A 22,017-nucleotide genomic window follows, 5' to 3' on the forward strand; every position below is an offset into this window, starting at 1 on the left:
TCAATGAGGCAGTTTTCATCTTAGGGTACGTCCACATGATCAGTGTTCAGTGTTTTGAACACTGCATGCTTCAGCTGCATCCAAAATGCTCCATTGTACAGTACAAGCACAGTGGATGGGATTTCTAGAAATCCCGAGCCCACTGTGCTTGTTTTTCCAGCAGCAAGCACAGACCTGTGGTGCGACTTTCCAAGCTGCAGCACGTCAGTTGTTTGCTGCGGAGTCGGAAGTGTCCTCCATAGGGAGAACACAAGCGAGAGACCGCAGTGCCCCGAACCTTGATCGTGGGCACGAGCAGCTGCGGTCTCCTGCAGAGGAATCTCGCGACCCCACAGTTCAGGACCCGCTGAGTCCAGGATGCAGCGACTCCTGATCGTGTGCACGTATCCTAAGAGTTTTTCCTCAGCTGTAATCTGGTCGGGTATAAAAATTATACGGCAGCATATATTGGACGAAACTCGTCAATGCAAATCTATGAGTGCGTAAAAACTGGACGCCACACAGACCGTCTAAATGCCGTCTGTTGTTTTTACAGATACATTACCGTTCTATAGCAAAGAACACTGTAAATGGTCCTGTAAATAATTGTAGAATAATATCTAAAGAAAAAAAACAGATTGCATACGGATGCTAGGTAAGAAAAAAATCACACACTCGCATACAGAATACCAAACGATTTCACTCGCCCCACTTTTCTGCATGACAAAGGTACTGATTTTTTTTATACGCAAGTGTAAACAAGCCCTTAAACCAGTATGTTGGCTCCATTCTAGTCCACTTACTTCATACACTTATTCTACACACACATACCGTGTCTCCATCTGGACAGGAGAAGAGTTCAGCAGAGGGTCCATGATGTCGTCTAATATGCAGGTAGTGCTGGGTTGAGCTCTCCAAGACGCCTCGCAAGTCTGACCACGTGACATTGTCAATGGGGGAGCAGCGTTCTGCAAAACGACATCGGGTGTGAGTTACAGAACAACGATCAGTCTCGTGAGCCTTTTTAGAACAAGGCGTTTCTGGAGGAAAAGCAGTGATCCTGAGAAATGCAAAGTAAAAAGATTGTGAACCTTTAGAGAAGGTTAAATAGCAATTATCTATGAAAAGGTTCAGAGGGACAAGAGATGAGAAGTCCCCTGCAGGAAACTAGATGAGTAATAGCAATACACAGGTAATGTAATCATAAGAGCATGTTCACACAGATTTACATTATTGATAAGTCTTGATAGACATTGTAAAAACTACAAGATTTCTAGTTTTCATTTTTTATGAAATATGTGATATGGAAAAACAAATCATTGCCAAAAATAATATATTTAATGACAAAAACCTGATTTAAACAATTGGTAACATTCCAATAACAAGAACCCTTTAAGATCCTCATACTAAAAGTCATGCAAACGTCCGTAAACTTTGGTCCGAGCACAGACGCTACATGGATCTCCAAACCCGAACTCGACAGCCTAATATATGCCAATAAGACTGTCAAGCTGAGGTTGGGAAACCGCAGTTTCTCACTTTCGGTCCGTGCTCCGGCAGAGTTTCACAGACCCTTATATTTAGATCAATCCAAAAGAACAAGTTATGTTGAGGTTTTTTGGTTATAAGTTATTTCACTTGTTTTTGCAGCGCCATTAATTTTCATAGAACGTTACAGATCACAATCTCTGTCCCCATGTGAAATCCCAAAGTTTCATAATTTCAAACATAATAAAATAGTGGTGCTGTATTAAAATGGTATATGAGAACATCGAATAACATTGTAGAAATACACATCCATACTCCAGGTAGTTCAATCTATCAGACCGCACCCAGTTAACGGTAAGTAACTGAACAATACAGTGTTACCTGAAACTAGAATAACTGCTGATCTTCGATGAGATGGCACCACGTCCCCACACCCCGATGTGTTTCGCCCTGCTTCTTCAGGGATATCGGGGTGAGGTAATGTTATAGGGTTATAAATGGTAGCAGACCAATAGGAGGAGAGCTTTTTCTGACGTCAGCCACACTGGGTGGTTGGAGTTCAGCAAGAACATCAGAGGTAAAAATTACTTCCACTTAGCATATGGTGGAGTGTTTGCCGTCAAATCACACCCTGGGGGGCTGCTGATAAAGACGTCGTGATCAATATGCCGCCAGAGCAGAAGCCAAAGATGGTCCGCTCAAAACGCATGCGCATTCATGGTATGTGATGCTGAGAAGGGCAAAATACCATTTAGTTTTATCGTACAGGGATCAATTAAATTGCAATCAATATTCGATAGGGGACAAGTAAGGATACATACAATAAATAAAAAATCATGAGGACTAAAAGAGTAAAACACATAGTGATAAGTAAATTAATTATTAGGTGTAAAAAATATTAAGTCAAGCAAAGTTAAAAAAAAATATATACGGTAAATATGGATGAATAAGAAATAGTAAATAGGTACGGATTGTACATGAAGAAAACAAAATATAACTAGCTATATAATAAAAAGGCGGACAAAAAGAGAGGTTTAATAGAATGATGATAACATGATAACACTAGAGTTACACGTATATTAGGTCGACACCTTTTCTGAAAATCTTAACTCTATTTTATCCCTATTTCTCAATAAACATTCTTTCATGGTATTTTTTTTTTTTGCTATATTCACGTCTTCAGCCCTGTTCTCTCTATGGCTGGGTTCATATGTTTATACATATGAACGTTTTTGCGGCTGGATGTAAATATGAACTCACCAGTTTTCTGACAGAAGGCGAGATCTTGCAAATTCGGGTGGAGATAAAGCAACGTACTTTAAAGAATTGTAAAAGTTGTTATTTTACATTAAGGGTTAAGGTAAAGTAATAAATGCATGTGATATCTGGATGCAAATGACAGTAACTGCACCGGGGATACCATATAACCACAAGGAGGGTAAATTTAGAAGCGCAGACCTCTGCAAAGGGAATTCTGGGCATTACTGAGTCCATCTTAAACAGACAAGAACTGGTAAACAACCCCCCTCCTCCCTTTCTCCATCCAGCCGAGCCAAGACTGGAGGGTCTCGCTAGGATATCAGCTTCCTTCCATTTGTTTCTGTGGAATTCGGCTCCACTGTAAGGAGAGCGTTTATATAGAAAAATAGAAATAAGATAACCCGGTTAGGTGGGTTATTGAAAACACGTTCTATAGGACTAAGGCCACGTGGACACAGAGTATTTGGCGAGTTTCTTTTACCTCAGCATTTGTAAGCCGAAACTAGAGAACAATCAGAGGAAAAGTATAATAGAAACACGTCACCACTTCTGTATTTATTACCTACTCCTAGTTTGGTGTTACAAATACTGAGGTAAAAAACTCACCAAATACGCAACATGTGCACGTGGTCTTAAGGAATTATCCAGTTACTTTAGTTCCCAATTCAGACACTCTGGTGGTTTGTAGATTTTTTTGTGTTAGACCACGTGCACACGTTGAGTATTTGGTGAGTTTTTTACCTCAGTATTTGTAGCCAAAACCAGAAGTGGAAGAATCAGAGGAAAAGTATAATAGAGAAGTGTCACCACTTCTGTATTTCTTATCCACTCCTGGTTTTGGCTTACAAATACTGAGGTAAAAAACTCACCAAATACTCAATGTGTGCACTTGGTCTCAGTTATTTTATGCACACTGCCACAGGGAAGCATACAATGCCATGTGACGGTGGGTACCGAGTAACAGATATCACTGGCATCTGGGATTGAAAAAAAAACAACAAAATCATTAACTAGAATTAAAAAAACTTTCCCAGCATAAGTCATGCCGAGGTTACAATCAGGGATCGTGTGTCAGACGGTTTCTATTACAATGTATGAAAGCCTGACGAACATTTAGTAACTCGCAGCTTTATCTATACGTCTAGCCACTTGTATATGGAATTCATTTAGCAGCAAACTGTTCTAATTAAAAATGTACAGTATGTTTTAATATTCTGACATCTTGGCAATGCCAAAACATGATCTAATAAAATTAGTAACATGCCATACTGCCACACAATTGTACCCATTTTCTGGCATATGAAGACAGCAGTTATATGTGTATAAATAAGAGATTATTGAAGTCGTGTACACACAGGCATTTATGTATCTTCATGGGGTCACATATACAATCTGAAGGGCTGACATTATTAAACTCAAAGACTATGTTCATTGAATTTTATTGATTATTTTTTTTTTTTAAGCAAAACCTGCTTTTTATGCAGTAATGAATCTGCTTCCAAAAATCAGGATTTTCTGTGTTTTTTGCTGCATTTTTGGGTGCAGATTAGATGTCATTTGCCTACAGGACGTGTGTAAAGCAGGCTTTACACGCTGCGACATCGCTAGCAATTGCTAGCGATGTCGAGCGCGATAGCACCCGCCCCCGTCGTACGGCCGATATGTGGTGATCGCTGCCGTAGCGAACAGTATTGCTACGGCAGCGTCACACGCACATACCTGCTCTGCGACGTCACTCTGGCCGGCAAACGCCTCCTTTCTAAGGGGGCGGGACGTGCGGCATCACACGGCATCCGTCCAATAGAAGCGGAGGGGCGGAGATGAGCGCGACGTAAACATCCCGCCCACCTCCTTCCTTCCGCATTGCCGGTGGAGGCAGGTAAGGAGATGTTTGTCGCTCCTGCGGTGTCACACACAGCGATGTGTGCTGCCGCAGGAACGAGGAACAACATCGCTAAAAAGCAGAAAACGATTTTTTATTTCAGGACGACCTCTCCGCGGCAAATCATTTTGCCCTCTTTTGCGATCGTTTCAGATCGCTCTTAAGTTTTACACACTGCGATATCGTTAATGACGAGGGATGTGCGTCACAAACACCGTGACCCCGACGATAATTCATTAACGATATCATAGCATGTAAAGCCCGCTTTAGGCTGTGTTCACACTTTGTGTTTTTGCTTCCTTTTACAGTTTCATCTAAAGCTATGAGATTTTAGAAACCTCATGCACAATTGTTTTTTTTTTCTTTTCCTGACTGAATTTGAGAACTGCAGCATTTTCTAAATGTGCAGCATCTCGATTCTTGCAGTGTTTTTTTTAAGCATGGAGAGCCATGAGGAAATGCAAAACTGACGCAAAAAAAGCACAACCGTGCATTTTTGCTGAGGTTTACGTGAATAAAACTAACATTAATAAGCATGTGCTGTAAACAAATAACGGATATAATCCACAGAAAAAAAACAGCAGCAAAAAAAAGAAAAAAAATACTGCAAAGTGGTATGTGAACATAGCTTACAAGACAAAGTTAGTTTTATTCACCAAAAATGGTTGCGTTTTTTTTGCCCCTTCTCATTGCTTTTTATGTGTGAAAAAGCACTGCAAAAACTATATAAAATGTGTTATTATGTAGAGTATTTCCTGCCAACACTCTGCTTTGTGTGACAGAAAAGTCTGCAGTAAATACTCAGTGTGCACATAGCTCTACAGCTCTATGTGAGGGGATTTTACCCAAAGATTTGTAGTAGATATGGAGATTCCACAAGTAAAAGGCGCAAATAATCCTCACAACGATATCAATAAAGTTGTCAAAGCCATTCGCTAAGCAATATAAAAAAACAACACAGCTTTATTTAACCGCCCTTTTATCGACCGCTGATATGCATAAAAACGGTGGCCGTTAAGGGGCCTTACAGTGATTGGGAATAAGTAAAATAATAAAATTAGAATAAGTAAAATGGGTGACAACTTTACATGACAGCTGACACTCGCGGGCATTGTCCCCGACTAGTTATGGAACCTATTGGGGCTGTTTAACCCCTTGAAAATCCTGACAGTGGTATTTAAAAAGTTAAAAGGTGTTAAAAGACCAGATTGCCTCTCGCAGTCATAATCACGAGTGCTGATCGTTGCTATGGTACTTTTAAGTCATCTGATGACCCCAGGGTACGGTGGCCTGTTAGATCCTGCTATAAGCAGGGTCTAATAGGCACAGTCAGTGAGACACTGACAGATCTCAGGCACTATTCACAAGAGTACTACAATACATCGTGTGTCAGACGGTTTCTATTACAATGTATGAAAGCCTGACGAACATTTAGTAACTCGCAGCTTTATCTATACGTCTAGCCACTTGTATATGGAATTCATTTACCAGCAAACTGTTCTAATTAAAAATGTACAGTATGTTTTAATATTCTGACATCTTGGCAATGCCAAAACATGATCTAATAAAATTAGTAACATGCCATACTGCCACACAATTGTACCCATTTTCTGGCATATGAAGACAGCAGTTATATGTGTATAAATAAGAGACTAGTAAAGTTGCTATAAGCAGGGTCTAACAGGCACAGTCAGTGAGACACTGACAGATCTCAGGCACTATGTAAAAGAGTACAATACATGAGACCATTGATCAAACTAAAAAATATTCATGTCCCACAGTGGGACTAAGTGATAAAGCAAAAAAGTTAAAATATCTAAAAAAGTAAAAAAATAAATTATGAAAACCACAGACAAATCAAGAAAACCTGTTTTGCCACTAGAAAAGGAGTCTTTGTGCTAAAACAAAAATAAACAAAATAAAAGTACACATAATTGGTACTGCTGAGTCTGGAATGACCTGAACTATAAAATGATCATGTTATTTATTCCCTATGGCCAATACTGTAAAAAAATAATAATAAACAATACAGAAAAATGTTGTTTTTTTTATCATACTGACATACCAAAAATTTTATAAAAAGCGAACAAAAAGTCATAAGTAAAAAATTTTAAAAATTATAGAAATGAAAATGGAAAACTGTCTTGCAAAAAACAACCCCTAATATGGCTCATTCGACAAAAAAAATAATAAGATACAGCTCTCAGAATATTGCGATACAAAAACAAATACAATTTGATAAAAAATTTGTTTTTAGTGTAAAAAAGTAGCAAAGCTGAAAAAAAGAGATAGAAGTTTGTCCTCGCTTTGTAACCATACTGACCCAAACAATAAATTGTTCTTATCACTTTTACCGCATGGTTAACCGCACAAAAAATATCACAAAGAAATAACTAAATTGCTGTTTTTTTATTCATTTTGCATCTGAAAAATCTGAATAAAAAATGAAATGATCAAAAAAATGTTGTATATCCTGACACTGTACTGAAAAAAAATTAAACTCATCGCACAAAAATAAGCCTTCATACAGCTTTGTTCGGCTCTCAGAATATGGAGACAAAAACTATTGTAAAACAGACTTTTTTACTGTGTGATAGCAGCAAAACATTAAAAAGACAATATAAATCTGGTATTGTTGTAACACTGACCCGAAGAATATAGTCGTCTTATCACTTACACTGTACGGTAAACCGCGCTAAAATAAACATAAGTACTATTCCCATACTGCTGTCTATTTGATCATTCCTTCTCTCAAAATCTGAATGAAGCCTTGGTTTACATTCATCCTGTATTTTCCGCTGAGCACATACAGTATAAATTGAAACAGCAATCCTCGTTCGAGGGAGGCCACTTGATAATCAGTTAGAAAAGCAATTCAAGAAGGCTAAAATATAACTTTTATTCCTAATATATTAAAAACCACTATTAGGTGATAAGTAACCAAAAGCTCCTTAGTATTCTGACAGCTCAGATGATACCATATACTGAGAAAATATGGTGACTAAGGAGCCTAAAGATATAACAAAATAAACAAAAAAAAACACAACAAACACAAATAATAATTGAGTAGATTATTAAACTCAAGGGGACAGTTGTCCACGTAATGAGTACTAAAAAAAATAATCAAAAAAATTCAATATAACAAATAAAGATATTATACACTGGTCCTCAGTGGAGTAACTGGCAGTATATATACAGATAATTCAGATGAGAGTAAAAGTGAAACGATCTCACCCATATCAGGTAGCTTGGGGTGCATCAGGGTTTCCTCTGTGTGGGTCCTTCCGTTTTCATGTTACTACTGACCCTACACATCCCTAGGGAAACTCACTTTACCTGGCACCCACAAGCTTCTGCCCTAACAAGGGCAGACCACAGCTCACCCTCACTTAATACCCCTATACTGTTCCTAGCCTTGTCCTTACAAATTTAAGGCTAAAACAACATTTTAGCGGACAAAAAAAATGTAATTTTCGTTTTCACATCCAGATTTTAAGAAGTTCTTTGAAGAACCTATAGTTTTAAAATGCTCACTGCACCCCTACCTAAATGAATTTGATGGTGGGTCTAGTTTCCAAAATGGGGTCACTTGTGGGGAGGTTTCTGTTGTTTAGGCACCATAGGGCTCTGCAAATGCAACATGGTGCCCGGAATCTACAGTATTTCAGACAAATTTGTATTCCAAAATCCAAATAGTCTTCCTTCTCTTCTGAGCCTTGCAGTTTGCCCAAACCGAGGTTTTTGACTACATGTAGGGTATCAGCACACTCAGAAGAAACTCCATTTTTTGTACTATCCCTTGTAAAAGTGAAAAAATTGATGCTAAAGCAACATTTTCAAGGAAAAATTTAATTTTATTTTCATTACATTTTGCATTCATTCCTGTGTAGCACTTGGGGTTCAAAATTTAGCCTGACAGTTTAGAAGTTTTTGAGGGATGTGGTTTTTAACATAGTTTACGGATATAAAAATTGAAAGTTTGAAAATTGCAACATTTTCACCAAAATTCAGATATTTTCACAAATAAATGCAAAAAGTATTGACCTAAACTTACCACTAACATAAAATATAAAGTGTCATTGAAAAAGAAAAAGAAAAAACAATCTCAGAATCACTGGGATTCATTGAAGCATTGCAGACTTATTACCAACAATGGTCAGATTTCCAAAGTTTGGAATGGTCACTAAAATCAAAATTAGCTTCGTCACTAAGGAGTTAATAAATATGGGGTAAAAATACGCAATTAAAAACACAATGAAAAAAAAGCAAGTAACCTAATAGGTGCAGAAAATCTGGAACATTAAAAAAAGTCACCAAATATTCCTCAGGGAGCGTAGCCTAAAGGGGGCTATACACGCAGCGATATCGCTGGTGAAAGCACCAGCCCCCGACGTTTGTGCGTCACGGGCAAATCGCTGCCCGTGGCACACAATATTGTTAGGAGCCGTCACACGGACTTACCTGCCTTTCTAAGGGGGCGGTTCGCGCGGCGTCACAGCAGCGTCACTAAGCGGCCGCCCAATAAAAGCGGAGGGGCGGAGATGAGCCGCCGTAACATCCCGCCCACCTCCTTCCTTCCTTATTGCCGGTGGCCGCAGGTAAGCTGTAGTTCGTCGGTCCCGAGGTGTCACACATAGCGATGTGTGCTGCCTCGGGAATGATGAACAACCTGCGTCCTCAACAATCAACGATTTTTTGAAAATGAACGACGTATCAACAATGGACGATTTGGTATTTTCCATCGTTAACGGCCGCTCGTTGGTGTCACACGCAACGACGACGCTAACGATGCCGGATGTTCGTCACGGAATCCGTGACCCCGGCGATATATCGTTAGATACGTTGTTGCGTGTAACGGGGCCTTTAGGCTCTGCGCCCATGATGAGTTTTTGGCAAGTTTTTCACACTGCATACTTTCACTTCATCAAAAATGCAATATCCTACAGTTCCAGAAAAGTGGTTGAGATTCACAGAAAATTCATGGCCACTGAGTGGTTGTTTTTTTTTGTGCAGCGTAAACTGACCATTTTAAATCTGCAACATGTCAACTTCTCTTGTACGCTGAGTTTTATGTGCAGATTCTCCCCATAAAATTGCATTAGATGTGCAGAATATGCAGGTAAAAAAATGCATGTGCATTTTTTTTAGTGTGTTTCCATTGCAGAAACGCACTAAAAATGCATCTAATGCACCCATGACTGTATCAATAAAGCTTTGTGAACGCCAAATACCAGGATGTATCAAATACAAAACTACTTTATTTAAAGCATAAAAAAATCAAAAACAGACAAAAAAAGTAAAGTAAAAAAAGTAATAACGCATGTAACTCAATTTACATAATAGGTGAAAAAATTCTGCAACATCAAAAACTGATTGTGGTATGTAGTCTACTATAAAAGTAAATGGTAAAAATTTTTGATGATTGGTTAAAGGGAACCTGTCAGATGCAATATGTACCCAGAACCACGGGCAGTTCTGGGTGCATATTGATGATCCCTGCCTAAAGGCTTCTTTACATGCGTCGATTTCATGTGCGATCGCACCTGCCCCCATCGTTTGTGCGGCACGGGCAATTTGTTGTCCATGTTGCACAAAGTGAGTAACCCCCGTCACACGCACTTACCTCCCGAACGACCTCGCTGTGGGCGGCGAACATCCTCTTCCTCAAAAGGGAGGGACGTTCGGCGTCACAGCGACGTCACACAGCGGCCGGTCAATAGAAGCGGAGGGGCGGAGATGAGCGGGACGTAAACATCCCGCCCACCTCCTTCCTTCCGTATTGCCGGCGGGACGCAGGTAAGCTGCAGTTCATCGTTCCCGAGGTGTCACACGGAGCGATGTGTGCTGCCTCGGGAACAATGAACAACCGGACGTTCGATTTTTTTTAAAATGAGCGACGTGTCAACGAGCAACGATAAGGTGAGTATTTTTGCTCGTTCACAGTCGCTCATTTGTGTTACACGCTACGATATGTCAAACGAGGCCGGATGTGCGTCACTAACGACGTGACCCCGGTGACATATCGTTAGATATATCGTAGCATGTAAAGAGGCCTTAACTGTCCCTGCATCTAGTAGCATAGATAAAAAGATCTTTAGAAAAAGTATTTCTAAAGATCCTTTATGATATGCTAATGAGGCCAGGGACTTGTTGCAAGGGAGTTAGTTCCCTTGGCTAGTCAGCTCCTTAGCATGTAAGCACACCCTTGTGGGCGTGCTAACATGCTAATGAATGCGCAGTGTCAGAGCCATGGTCACTCACCTCTGCGCTGCCACCATAACTGACGCTGGACTTTGGCTCAGTGTGCATGATCAGAAGGCCATGCACACTATGAAGCAAAGTATACACGTCCTGGCTTCAAACTGGTGTAGTGTGCATGACTGTATGTCCAGGGACTTCTGATTATTTGCACTGAGCTGAAAACCAGCAGTGACAGCAGAGATGAGAGTGACCATACCTCTGATGCTGCGCATTCATTAGCATGTTAGCACGCCCACGCCCTTTATCTAAGCTACTATAGGCTGGAACATGCTACTAGATACAGGGACGGTGAGGCAGGGATTAGCAAAATGCACCCAGAACTGCTCATGGTACTGGGTGCATACAGGACTTGACAGGTTCCCTTTAATAGCACCTAACACAGAAAAAGCACACTTGCATACATGATGCGTCCCTTTATTTCTGGTAGTGCTCTCCACCCACTCATTCACCGATGGCCGCTGTGTATCTGCTTACACATCGCTCGTCAGTCAGTGGTGAGGGGGCAGATGCATAATGTGCCATGTTTGTATTTTGATGTCATAGGTGACACATTTCTCAGCAGCTGTCAAGAGTCTGAGCCAAAATTAGGGCTCATTCACATGTCTGTATCATGTCTCTGCGCATGAGCTGTATATTTAGATCTTGTCACTGGCAATAAATATGTGATCCTACATGGCGCTGTAATACACTCGTGTGACACTTCATGTCTACGAAACTTAAATGTAATGTTATGTAGCCAACACATGACTACCCAAAGTGACCCTGCATGGATTAGCTACAAACCACCAAAGATAATTTAAAAGAATAATTTTTATTGAAGAAATATTAAATAGGTATACACAAGTACATATTCTAATGCTCTAATAAGGAGGAAAGAGATACAGGGTAAACATAAATCACATCTATGGTAATTCAGATAATAATCCCATATATCCATGAATTCAGGCATTATTCCTAAGAAATTCTTTGATGGTTTAATGATGAAATATTGAAAAATGAAATTTTATTTGCTCCCAAAGATTCGCAAGGACTCTGTGGACCCACCAGGACGTTCCATTGTTTCTGGCATGGGAGGGCTTTGTGATTCAGTATAAAAGAATATCAACCATTAACTGAAACCACTCCTATGTCAGAGACACTCTGAATGTACTCAGCAAAACTGATCGAATCTTTCTTTAAACCAATATGATCTTTATTAGGCCTAAGACACACGGCATGAAAATCGGCGTGAGTGGAATGCGATAAAACATCACATTCCACTCGGATCAATATTACTCTATGTGACAGCACCGATGAGCGATTATTTTCTCAGACCTAATCGGACCGAGAAAACAATCGCAGCATGCTGTGGGTGGAATGCGATCCTCTTTCTCTCGCACCCATTCAAGCATATGGGATGAGAGAAACATCACACTGTACTCGCATTACACCGGTGTAATGCGAGTGCAGAGCGAGAATGGCAATAGCCGGCAACGGAGGAGAGAGGGAGATAAATCCCTCCCTCTCCTACTCAGCGCCGGCCCTCCCCTCCTCAGCGCCGGCCCGCTCACCACAGCTGTGGTCCGATCGCACTGTACCGCCCCCACGTCAGCGGCCGAGCCGCTTGAATCCGGAGCCGCGGTGGCTCGAGGGGTCTCCGGATCCGGGGGGTCCGCGCGGAACGGACACTCGAATTAAAAGAAGAGAGGGGGAAGTATGTACAGGGGGGATTTGGAAAGTTCGTGACGCCACCCACGGTGCGTGGTAAGATGGTGTACCACCGCTGCTGTTGGTGAGGTGGAGCCCGGTGGTGGTGGTATAGCAGCAAAGTGTTTAACCCCTCTGTGGGTAGGGGGTTTGTGCCCCGGGGCCCGTTGGGATGTTGGAGATGGAAGTGCCGTTGAGGTAGAGAAAAAGGGGGCATTTCAGTGTACTCACTCAATCCAGGAATAATAACACCGACAGCTTGTAAACCAGAATTCTGAGCACCACTGCAGCTTGGATGGAGCACGCTGGGATCCATGCCCTTGGTGTTGCTGTTAATCTGTGGCCTTTTTCCCGTGGCACCTTTTCTCAAGTTGGACCCTCAAATTTGGAACTTTTCAGGTCCCGCTCACCCGTATGGCTAACGGAGTGAGCTTGCTCTCAGGGTTTACATGTAGGATTTCTTTGGACTGTATTTGGGAAAGTCCTATCCCATCGGTGCGCTAGTACCACGATTTTGGAGCGGGTTGGGGATGAATCTTGAAGTCTTCACCCCCGTCGGGTGAATTACCAGGACGCATGAAGCTACTTCCCGGCCTAGGGTCCACGTACCCCGTTGTGCCCTGACCCCTGCCCGGTGATAGCTCAAGGCCGCCGGCTGCCCTCCTTGGCAGACCGTGCTCCTTGACACCGTCCCGAGACCGGGGTTCCGGCTCCTACCAGGCCCAGACCAACGTCTGCCACCTAGTAACTCCAGGAGCCCTGCTCCGAACCAGTGCCCTCTCCCTCTCAGAGGGTCACTTTCACACCACCTCCTCCTTCCACTCCTGTTTCACTTCTCTCACCTTCCCCTACGAACCACACATCTGGGCGGCCCTATTCCCTTCATGCCCCCCCAATGAAGTGTCTGATGGGTTCCGTATAAAGTGTTTCTAGGGTTTTGATTGGCTAAGCTGTTAGGAACACCAAAGGACCAGGATCCGTAAGCAAGGAGGATGCGGATACTGTGCAGAAGGGCAGATTGCACAATACCCTGTGACGACCTGATAGGCCAGGGTGTCACATTCCCCCTTGGTTATACATAGCTCATGCCCGAGCTACAGGACACCAGAGGTTTATTTTTGTTTTTGAACTGTAGAGAAAAATAACATTTTAACATTATGCATTTTTATTAACAGGTCCCATCCCTCACAGGGGAGGCACTTCACTTAAACGTTACTAAAATTACTAAGAGTTTGTCGCCCGACGGTGGGACGCTACCGGTTCCTATGGTAACGGAGGCTCAACCTACTCCGCTGCAGCCCCTTCCTGTGATAGTCCAGTCCCAACGTCGCTGCCAGCGTGAGTCGAGTGTCATGCGAGGATCACAGTAGTCCCCGTGTGGCCCCGGCCTTACAATGGACATAGAGTCAGTTAACACATTTAGAAAATATGAAGATGGCTCAGAACAGTTCATTTTTCACTGGAGATAACCAACTGGGATGGCCATTTATGTGAATTTATATTAGAGTTGTTGGATTTTGTCTGTACACACATTTTTTTCGTTTATAAGGACTGATTTTATTTGCAGAGACCGGTCACTGCCATGTGCACAGCGTGTGCCCTGCCATCCACAAATCTGTTTCTAGATTTTTGGGAGAGGCAGATTTTCCAAGGGCGGGGCACATGCCTCTGCCAATGTATAGTGCTCCTTTCAGTATGTAGATTATGTCCTAATGATTTGACAGGGTACAGAAATTCAATTAATGGAATTTATGCAAATTCTTAACGACTATCCTTTCAATCTTAGAGTATCTTATAAATGGCATAGAATCAAAATTGTTTTTTTTTTGGACATACAATTGGATGTTGAGGAAGATGGATTAATATGGACTGATCTACATCACAAGGAGATATCTGTCATTTCCTTGCTCCATGCCTCATCAGCTCATATATCCTCTGTTAGCCATCCCAGTTGGCCAATTTCTAAGGACATAAAGTATTTGTTCCACTGACAGGTTTGAACAACAAGCAAGCTATTCTCAAAAACAGGTTTAGGTCGGGAATACAGTGGTTGATGCATTAAAAATGGTTACAGAAGAGCAAAAGCCTAAAGGCGATCAACAGTAGATAATAACCAGACCATATTTATATCTACTTCTACTTTTCATTGGGACAATGTCTGTAGAATTTTAGCAAAGCATTGATTTTGTATTAAAAATGGATAATGTATTGGCTGCTTATCTACCAAAGAACTCGAGAATGCAACCAAGGAGTACAAATTTAGAAGACCACCTGTTAAGAAGCCATTATGTTGCCAGATTTATATGCCATTCAAAACTAAAGGACCCAAGCGAGGCTGTTACCCCCGTGGTACTAATGTATCGAGATCAACATCATTCTCATCTAATGAAATAATAAAGTATAACGTTAATGAATACATCTACACATGTATACAATGCAACATGTCCTGTTCTAAAACTGATATTGGTTTACGTTCACGTGAATTGGAATAAGTATAAGGGAGCATGTCAGAGATATTCTGGCAGCAAAGGATGTGACAAACGTTCGTAATTGAAAACTATACCGAGACATTTTAAGCCTTTCATGGCTGTGATCCTCAAGGATTAAAAATATGAGTTATTGACAGAATCTACCGTGGCATCAGAGGAGGCGACAAGATATTAGCCTAATATGAATGTCGGTGGATCGTGATAAGTTGCCGACAGGCCTAAATGAAAAGCTCACCTTTGTCCCGTTTCTCTAAGGCTACTTTCACACATCCGGTTTGAGCCGTGCGGCTCAATCCGGCTGTGAAACCTATGCAACGGATGCGGCGAAAACACGGCATCCTTTGCATAAGTTTTTACATGCGACCGGTCCGTTTTTTTTTCCGGTTGCGGCATGCTACTGAGCATGCGCAGTGGAAGAAACCGCATGCGGCGGCCGGATGCGTTTTTTTCCGCATCACGCCGCATCTGGCGTCCATAGGCATGCATTGAAAAAAGCGCAGCAGCGGCCGGATGCGGCGCGATGCATTTTTTTTGCCGGAGCAAAAAACGTTGCAGGCAACGTTCCATCCGGCTGCGGCATCGGCTAAATCTTCCGCATGCGGCAAAAACCGGACCGAACGCAAGCCCATGCGGCACAATACAGCACTAATGTAAGTCTATGCAAAAAAAAAACGCAACCGGCGGCAAAAAAAACGGTTGCGGTTTTTCTGTAGAGCGTCGTATTGTGCCGCAGAGCAAAAAAACGGATGTGTGAAAGTAGCCTAAGGCTTTCCTTGTTCTTCTCTTCGTTTGTACATACAATGCCTTGCAAAAGTATTCCCCCCACCCTCACCTTGGCATTTTTTTGTATTTTGCTACTTCACAACCTGGAATTTCACTGTTGTTTTTTTTTTTGAGGGTATGCATCAGTTCATGCTAAACATATGCCTACAACTATCAACATTTGTTTTTCATTTTATTGTGAAGCAAATATGACAAAATAACCAAAAACATCAGTGTGCATAACTATTCACCCCCATAAAGTCAGTACTTTGTAGAGCCACCTTTTACAGCAATTACAACTGCAAGTCACTTTTGATAAATCCCTAGGAGCTTTCTACATCTTACCAAGTGGAGTTTTTGCACATTTCTTAAAGCAAAATTCCTCCAGCTCCTTCAAGTTAGATGGTTTCCTCTGGTGAACAGCAATCTTCAAGTCTGACCACAAATTCCCAATTGGATTAAGGTCTGGGCTTGGACTAGGCTACTCCAATACATTAACATGTTTCTCTTTAAACCCCTCGAGTGTTGCTTTAGGCCGCTTTCAGACTTGTGTTGAACGGCATCCGTTGCTATCCGCCGCCTTGAGGAATTACGGTAACCGTTGCAGGAAACCGTTTTCTTCTTCATAGACTTCTATTAGCTACGGATAGCAATGGATGGCCTTGCGTTGCATCCGTCAGCCGACGCTGCGTTGCATCCGCCTGGCTGATGGAACGCTGCATGTAGCGTTTTTCTGCGCTTGGTGGAGTGTCAAAAAAACGCAACCTGCAGGATTCCGTCGGTGTCTGTTGTTTTTATAATGGACACCTATGGTGCTACCTGCGCATGCTCAGATGTGTAAAGTCAAGGAAAAAAAACTATAACGGATTGCGTTATTTTGTACAATCCGTTGCGCCACTATATGCAATGCATCCATTGCATCCGTCACACAACGCAATGCAACGGATGCCGCTCAACGCAAGTGTGAAAGCGGCCTTAGCAGTATGCTTTGGGTCATTGTCTTGTTGGAAGGTGAATCTCCGTCCCAGTCTCAAATCACTGACAAACTGAAACAGGTTTGCTCCAGAATATTCCTGTATTTCTCACCAACCATCTTCCCCTCAACTCGGATAGTTTTCCCTGTCGCCGAAAAACATCCCCACAGCATGATGCTGCCACCACCATGTTTCACTGTGGGGATCGTGTTCTTGGGGTGATGAACTGTGTTGGTTTGGCACCAGACATAGAATTTACTTTGGTGGCAAAAAAGTGCAATTTTGGTATCATGTGACCCTTGTACCCTGCTCCATACATTTAGGGAGTCTCCCACATCTTTTGGCAAAATCAAAATGAGCCTTCCAGTATCTGTCTGTAAATAAAGGCTTTTTTTCTGGCCACTCTTCTAATAAGCCCAGCTGTATGGAGTGTACGACTTATTGTGGCCGTATGGACAGATACTTCTGTCTCTGCTTGGGAACTCTGCAGCTCTTTCAGGGTTACCTTTGGTCTCTGTGCTCCCTCTCTGAGTAATGATTTACTCAGCCTGGGTAGTGTATAACTATTAAAACTTAGCTTTCAATTAATCGGTTAAAAAAGCCATATTAAAAACACACGCAACATGAAAGACAGACAAAAATATCACTCAATAGAGCTGTTTTTCAGTATAACACAAACGCCAATACCTATGGGATAAACAATAATCACTCATCAAAATTGAAATGACAGTGGGTCTATAATTAGGTTTGGCAAGTCCACTGCCCAAATTAGAAAATGAACAATGGAAAATTGGAACAATCTCATCGGTATACAGGCATTGTGTAGACGTCCCATATGAAGGCATCCGTTCCTTTAAATTCAGGAAAATGAGGGGTGCTAGTAATGATGCCACACAATAACCTCTCGACGGACCACCATGCTGAAGAGGTTCCCTGAAAGATGCTACCCACGCGTTTCATCTAATGCTCATCAGGGGAGTTAGGGAATTCAGCCAGTCAGGCAATATGATGGCAATGGCTGCACCTGCAGCATTCATGCAAGGGACTGGCTGAATTTCCTTCCTCCCCTGATGAGCATTAGACGAAACGCATAGGTAGCGTCTTTCAGGGAACCTCTTCAGCATGGTGCTCCGTCAAGAAGGTATTGTGACGCATTCATCACTAGCCCCCCTCATTTTCCTGAATTTAAAGGGATGGATCCCTTCACAAGGGACATCTACACAATGCCTGTATACCAGACCTGGGCAAGGGGCGGCCCGCGGGCCACATCCGGCCCGCCTGCTCTCTGTGACCGGCCCGCCCGTCTTCAGCCGGTGCAGTGGAGCCGGGCTGCAGCGTGCCGAGCAAGGAGAGATCCTGTGCAGGTCCGCACTCCGCACAGTCAGTGCAGGCAGCGGAACGCAGGAGTCTTTCCTCTGTTCCCTGCCGGCACTAATTGTCAGTGACACACGCGCGCGCTCTGACGTTGTCAGTGCTGCGCTGCGTGTGTCATTTCAAAAGTTCCCGCCGGGCAGGAGAAGGAGCAGCACAGCAGACGGAATAATTCATCCTGCACTGTAGGACCTGCGATGATGTCACGCCCATGTGACTGTGTGGGAGGAGACACAGGATGCCGGGCAGAAAGCAAGATACAGAATCCTGAAGGAGATGTGGACACATGATGACTGGTAATAAGAAAAGAGGGGACATGAGGGGGAGGGGGGCTGCAGGGTGAGTGCATATGAGGGAAGATGGAGCTGCAGGGTGAGTGCATATGTGTGAACATGGAGCTGCAGGGTGAGTGCATATGTGTGAACATGGAGCTGCAGGGTGAGTGGCATATGTGTGAACATGGAGCTGCAGGGTGAGTGCATATGTGGGAAGATGGAGTTGCAGGGTGATTGGCATATGTGGGAACATGGAGCTGCAGGGTGAGTGCATATGTGGGAACATGGAGCTGCAGGGTGAGTGCATATGTGTGAACATGGAGCTGCAGGGTGAGTGCATATGTGGGAAGATGGAGTTGCAGGGTGATTGGCATATGTGGGAACATGGAGCTGCAGGGTGAGTGCATATGTGTGAACATGGAGCTGCAGGGTGAGTGCATATGTGTGAACATGGAGCTGCAGGGTGAGTGGCATATGTGTGAACATGGAGCTGCAGGGTGAGTGCATATGTGTGAACATGGAGCTGCAGGGTGAGTGCATATGTGTGAACATGGAGCTGCAGGGTGAGTGCATATGTGGGAACATGGAGCTGCAGGGTGAGTGCATATGTGTGAACATGGAGCTGCGGGGTGAGTGCATATGTGTGAACATGGAGCTGCAGGGTGAGTGCATATGTGTGAACATGGAGCTGCAGGGTGAGTGCATATGTGTGAACATGGAGCTGCAGGGTGAGTGCATATGTGGGAACATGGAGCTGCAGGGTGAGTGGCATATGTGTGAACATGGAGCTGCAGGGTGAGTGCATATGTGTGAACATGGAGCTGCAGGGTGAGTGCATATGTGTGAACATGGAGCTGCAGGGTGAGTGCATATGTGTGAACATGGAGCTGCAGGGTGAGTGCATATGTGTGAACATGGAGCTGCAGGGTGAGTGCATATGTGTGAACATGGAGCTGCAGGGTGAGTGCATATGTGTGAACATGGAGCTGCAGGGTGAGTGCATATGTGTGAACATGGAGCTGCAGGGTGAGTGCATATGTGTGAACATGGAGCTGCAGGGTGAGTGCATATGTGGGAACATGGAGCTGCAGGGTGAGTGCATATGTGGGAACATGGAGCTGCAGGGTGAGTGCATATGTGGGAACATGGAGCTGCAGGGTGAGTGCATATGTGGGAACATGGAGCTGCAGGGTGAGTGCATATGTGGGAAGATGGAGCTGCAGGGTGAGTGGCATATGTGGGAACATGGAGCTGCAGGGTGAGTGGCATATGTGGGAAGATGGAGCTGCAGGGTGAGTGCATATGTGGGAACATGGAGCTGCAGGGTGAGTGGCATATGTGGGAAGATGGAGCTGCAGGGTGAGTGGCATATGTGGGAACATGGAGCTGCAGGGTGAGTGGCATATGTGGGAAGATGGAGCTGCAGGGTGAGTGCATATGTGGGAACATGGAGCTGCAGGGTGAGTGCATATGTGGGAAGATGGAGCTGCAGGGTGAGTGGCATATGTGGGAACATGGAGCTGCAGGGTGAGTGGCATATGTGGGAACATGGAGCTGCAGGGTGAGTGCATATGTGGGAACATGGAGCTGCAGGGTGAGTGCATATGTGGGAACATGGAGCTGCAGGGTGAGTGGCATATGAGGGAAGATGGAGTTGCAGGGTGAGTGGCATATGAGGGAAGATGGAGTTGCAGGGTGAGTGGCATATGTGGGAACATGGAGCTGCAGGGTGAGTGCATATGTGGGAACATGGAGCTGCAGGGTGAGTGGCATATGTGGGAAGATGGAGTTGCAGGGTGAGTGGCATATGTGGGAAGATGGAGTTGCAGGGTGAGTGGCATATGTGGGAAGATGGAGCTGCAGGGTGAGTGGCATATGAGGGAAGATGGAGCTGCAGGGTGAGTGGCATATGAGGGAAGATGGAGTTGCAGGGTGAGTGGCATATGAGGGAAGATGGAGTTGCAGGGTGAGTGGCATATGAGGGAAGATGGAGTTGCAGGGTGAGTGGCATATGAGGGAAGATGGAGTTGCAGGGTGAGTGGCATATGAGGGAAGATGGAGCTGCAGGGTGAGTGGCATATGTGGGAAGATGGAGCTGCAGGGTGAGTGGCATATGTGGGAAGATGGAGCTGCAGGGTGAGTGGCATATGTGGGAAGATGGAGCTGCAGGGTGAGTGGCATATGTGGGAAGATGGAGCTGCAGGGTGAGTGGCATATGTGGGAAGATGGAGCTGCAGGGTGAGTGGCATATGTGGGAACATGGAGCTGCAGGGTGAGTGCATATGTGTGAACATGGAGCTGCAGGGTGAGTGCATATGTGGGAACATGGAGCTGCAGGGTGAGTGGCATATGTGTGAACATGGAGCTGCAGGGTGAGTGCATATGTGGGAACATGGAGCTGCAGGGTGAGTGCATATGTGGGAACATGGAGCTGCAGGGTAATTGGCATATGTGGGAACATGGAGCTGCAGGGTGAGTGCATATGTGGGAACATGGAGCTGCAGGGTGAGTGCATATGTGGGAACATGGAGCTGCAGGGTGAGTGCATATGTGGGAACATGGAGCTGCAGGGTGAGTGCATATGTGGGAACATGGAGCTGCAGGGTGAGTGGCATATGTGGGAACATGGAGCTGCAGGGTGAGTGGCATATGTGGGAAGATGGAGTTGCAGGGTGAGTGGCATATGTGGGAAGATGGAGCTGCAGGGTGAGTGGCATATGTGGGAAGATGGAGTTGCAGGGTGAGTGGCATATGAGGGAAGATGGAGTTGCAGGGTGAGTGGCATATGAGGGAAGATGGAGTTGCAGGGTGAGTGGCATATGTGGGAACATGGAGCTGCAGGGTGAGTGCATATGTGGGAAGATGGAGCTGCAGGGTGAGTGGCATATGTGGGAAGATGGAGTTGCAGGGTGAGTGGCATATGTGGGAACATGGAGCTGCAGGGTGAGTGCATATGTGGGAACATGGAGCTGCAGGGTGAGTGGCATATGTGGGAAGATGGAGTTGCAGGGTGAGTGGCATATGTGGGAAGATGGAGTTGCAGGGTGAGTGGCATATGTGGGAAGATGGAGTTGCAGGGTGAGTGGCATATGTGGGAAGATGGAGCTGCAGGGTGAGTGGCATATGAGGGAAGATGGAGCTGCAGGGTGAGTGGCATATGAGGGAAGATGGAGTTGCAGGGTGAGTGGCATATGAGGGAAGATGGAGTTGCAGGGTGAGTGGCATATGAGGGAAGATGGAGTTGCAGGGTGAGTGGCATATGAGGGAAGATGGAGCTGCAGGGTGAGTGGCATATGTGGGAAGATGGAGCTGCAGGGTGAGTGGCATATGTGGGAAGATGGAGCTGCAGGGTGAGTGGCATATGTGGGAAGATGGAGCTGCAGGGTGAGTGGCATATGTGGGAAGATGGAGCTGCAGGGTGAGTGGCATATGAGGGAAGATGGAGTTGCAGGGTGAGTGGCATATGAGAGCTGCAAACTGACAGAAGGATGTGAAGGGGTGCAGAGTGTTTGAGAGGGGTAAGTTGGGGTACAGGCAGGGTGAAATATGTGGGCAGGGTGTGTGACATACGGGGGTGTAGTGTGTGTGAT

The 22,017-nt window shown here is 44.3% G+C and overlaps 1 protein-coding gene across 1 annotated transcript in view; it reads right to left on the reverse strand.

Moving 5' to 3' along the window:
* LOC142304019 (protein FAM169B-like) overlaps positions 1-22,017 on the reverse strand; it is a 50,474-nt gene that overhangs the window by 22,801 nt on the left and 5,656 nt on the right. The window contains exon 2 of the mRNA XM_075345983.1: positions 811-947. Within this exon, the coding sequence (XP_075202098.1) occupies positions 811-947 (137 nt within the window). The remainder of the gene's footprint in view (positions 1-810; positions 948-22,017) is intronic.

The sequence above is a fragment of the Anomaloglossus baeobatrachus genome, chromosome 4 (genome assembly GCF_048569485.1).
Source record: "Anomaloglossus baeobatrachus isolate aAnoBae1 chromosome 4, aAnoBae1.hap1, whole genome shotgun sequence".
Lineage (NCBI taxonomy): Eukaryota > Metazoa > Chordata > Amphibia > Anura > Aromobatidae > Anomaloglossus > Anomaloglossus baeobatrachus.